Raw genomic sequence first — 2,623 nt, 5'->3', positions numbered from 1 at the left:
ATTCTTTTCAGTTTGTTTTGTAAATAAAAAAAATGGTTGAAAAATAAAATTTTTATATTTCACTTGAATGATTTTTTGTGGGAAACAAATTAAAGTTTCAGTCAAATTGATGCCATGGGTATGATTATAATTAAATAACTTTTGAACATTTTAAACATTCAACCAACACAGAAGCATAAAAAATAATTTAAAAGATTAATAATATACTTATATAATTTTTTTTATTAATCAATCTTTAATCAGTGTCATATTAATAAGACTAAAATTCCCCAATGCCAATAAATCAACGATAATGTATAAAAATGATCCCACAGGAGAAAACTCATTCTAATAATCTAATTCATCATAAGTGATACATGCTAGAAAGAATGGACGATAATTTTAACGTTGAATTTGATGAAAGACTAGATTTAATGATTGTGACGAACCTGCCTTTTTATAATGATGGCGAATCAAAGTTTCATCCAATAAACAGATTTATAATTGAAGTCACCTCAAAATTTTTTTTTATATGATTAAGTTAATTTTTTTAATTTTAATTCTAAATAACATTTTAAAAATTAACATAAAACAGGTAATACTACCAAAAAAATGTAAAATAAATAAGATAAACATTTATATATTATATTAATTATTAAAAATTCAAATAATGAAAAAATAAAAATGATACTCTGCAGAATGATAACAATTTTTGATTTGTTATTTACTAACATCAGTAGTAATATTACAGGGAACATTGTAGCTTACAACCTCTCCGGTCCAACACACTGGCAAGTGTTCATAAATCATAATCAACTTATTCATAAGATAAAAATGAATGAAAGGGTCAAAAAATAAATACATATTTATATCTACGTATGACGCTCATTTAATTATAAGTTCGAACACACATTGAATGTAGTGATCGACGATGAATACGTATACTTTAATGGAACTGAATCAAACTTCAGTTTCACAGAAATTCAGCGGTTACACTGCTGAGAAGGCCTGATTTTCTGCTTGCCAGCTTTTAACGGGCACGCGGTTTGAATAGGAGGCACCATGCAATTATACTGCAAACACACCGTGCTGCTCACCGGAATCTCCGCCGTCGGGCTTATCGCGATTCCGGTCAGGTAATTGTGCTGCAAGTACAGTATCTGAATACTCGCCGCCAATAACCGTTCCACGAAGCTGCCCGGAACCTGACCCGTGAAATCGTTGTTATTCAGGTACAGGTTCTGCACGCTCGCGAGCAAGGGTGATATTCCACCGGATAACCGGTTGTAGCTTAGATCAACGGTTTGGATCGTTACTTCGTTTACCGGTTGGACCGGACCGGTAAATTGGTTTCTTTGTAGTTGAAGATTGGTTAGTGGGAATGAGAACAGTCGAGCCGGGACGGTTCCCGAGAATTGGTTCAAGCTGAGGTCAAGGTAGTTAAGCCGGTTGAGCCGGGTTAAGAGCCGGTCCACCGGTCCGCTGAGCTGGTTCCAGGAAAGAGAGAGGTACTGGAGCGAGGGAGGGAGAGAATTGGAGCTGAGCGAACCAGAGAGAGAGTTGTGTTTGAGTTCGAGCCGGGTTAGGGTACGAGCCGAAGCGAAAGAGGGAACCGAACCGGAGAGGCGGTTGTGGCAGAGGATTAGGTTGGTTAGTTCCGGTAAGGTTCCGATGGACGGAGGAATTGCTCCGGTGAGTTGGTTGTAGCTGAGATCGATGGTTCGGAGGTGACCGAGCTGAGCCAAACCGGCCGGAATCTGGCCGGAGATGAAGTTGCGGCTGACGCCGAGGAAACGGAGGTTTTTTAATTGGGAGAGGGATTGGGGAAGAGGACCGTATATTCTTCCGGGAACGACAGTGAAGTCAGCAAGAGCAGAGAGCTTGGAAATGGAAGGGTCTATTTTGCCGGTGAGACCGGGGGAACCGGCCCTGGGGTCGCCGAGGTTCAGCGCAATGACCCTATCGGAGGCACAATAAACGCCGGCGAAGTTGCAGGGATCGGCGGTGAAGTCCCAAGAAGCGAAGAAATTGGAACCGGGAACATCGTGAAGGGACTTGCGAATTAATTGCAGAGCCAAGAAATCGTTGGGGTCCAATATGCTTTGCACGGATTGCAGGAAGAACATGAAAAGCAGAGAAAAGTAAGTAATTTCCATTACAAGGTTTTTGGTGGAAAAAGTTGGAGAAGATTGGTTTTTATAGTAATGGAAGGTGTTGCTTTTTGTTTTGGTGAGAGGGTGATTTCTCGTGAGAAATTGTGTGAAGGTTTTAATGGCGTAAACTGAGTATACTATAGGTGGCTTAGGCTTGGACCAGAAGCAATTCCTTGCTGAATGAGAGTTACTTTTGCTTCAATGCCTTTGCCTTTTCATGATTTTGGCTTCTCTCACAAGGTCTATATTCAATGACTTCCACAACCACACCACCACTCACTGTACCAACACGCACACAATCTCTCTCTCTCTCTCTCCTTCGGTTACCAGCTACAATACAAAATCCAAGCTTCTGTGGATGCCTGCCTGCTAAATTTTATTTATTTCTTAATTGCACTCTGCTTTGGAACAGGTTCGGATTAAACGGTTGTCCGAGCCTACCTGGACTCCATACCAGGAGCGCATAGAGTGCTAGCAAAACAAAACGCAGG

At 40.4% G+C, this 2,623-nt stretch overlaps 1 protein-coding gene across 1 annotated transcript; it reads right to left on the bottom strand.

The window, feature by feature from the left end:
- Positions 1-689: 689 nt before the first annotated feature.
- On the bottom strand, positions 690-2,345 carry LOC113863301 (receptor-like protein 31). The gene has a single exon (XM_027496834.1). It carries the CDS (start codon positions 2,133-2,135, stop codon positions 963-965), a length of 1,173 nt encoding a protein of 390 aa, XP_027352635.1. The 5' UTR covers positions 2,136-2,345; the 3' UTR covers positions 690-962.
- Between the last annotated feature and the right edge of the window lie 278 nt (positions 2,346-2,623).

The sequence above is a fragment of the Abrus precatorius genome, unplaced genomic scaffold, assembly GCF_003935025.1.
Source record: "Abrus precatorius isolate BTA unplaced genomic scaffold, Abrus_2018 Scaffold3, whole genome shotgun sequence".
Classification (NCBI taxonomy): Eukaryota; Viridiplantae; Streptophyta; class Magnoliopsida; order Fabales; family Fabaceae; genus Abrus; species Abrus precatorius.
This window is presented reverse-complemented; position numbering and strand designations above follow the sequence as displayed.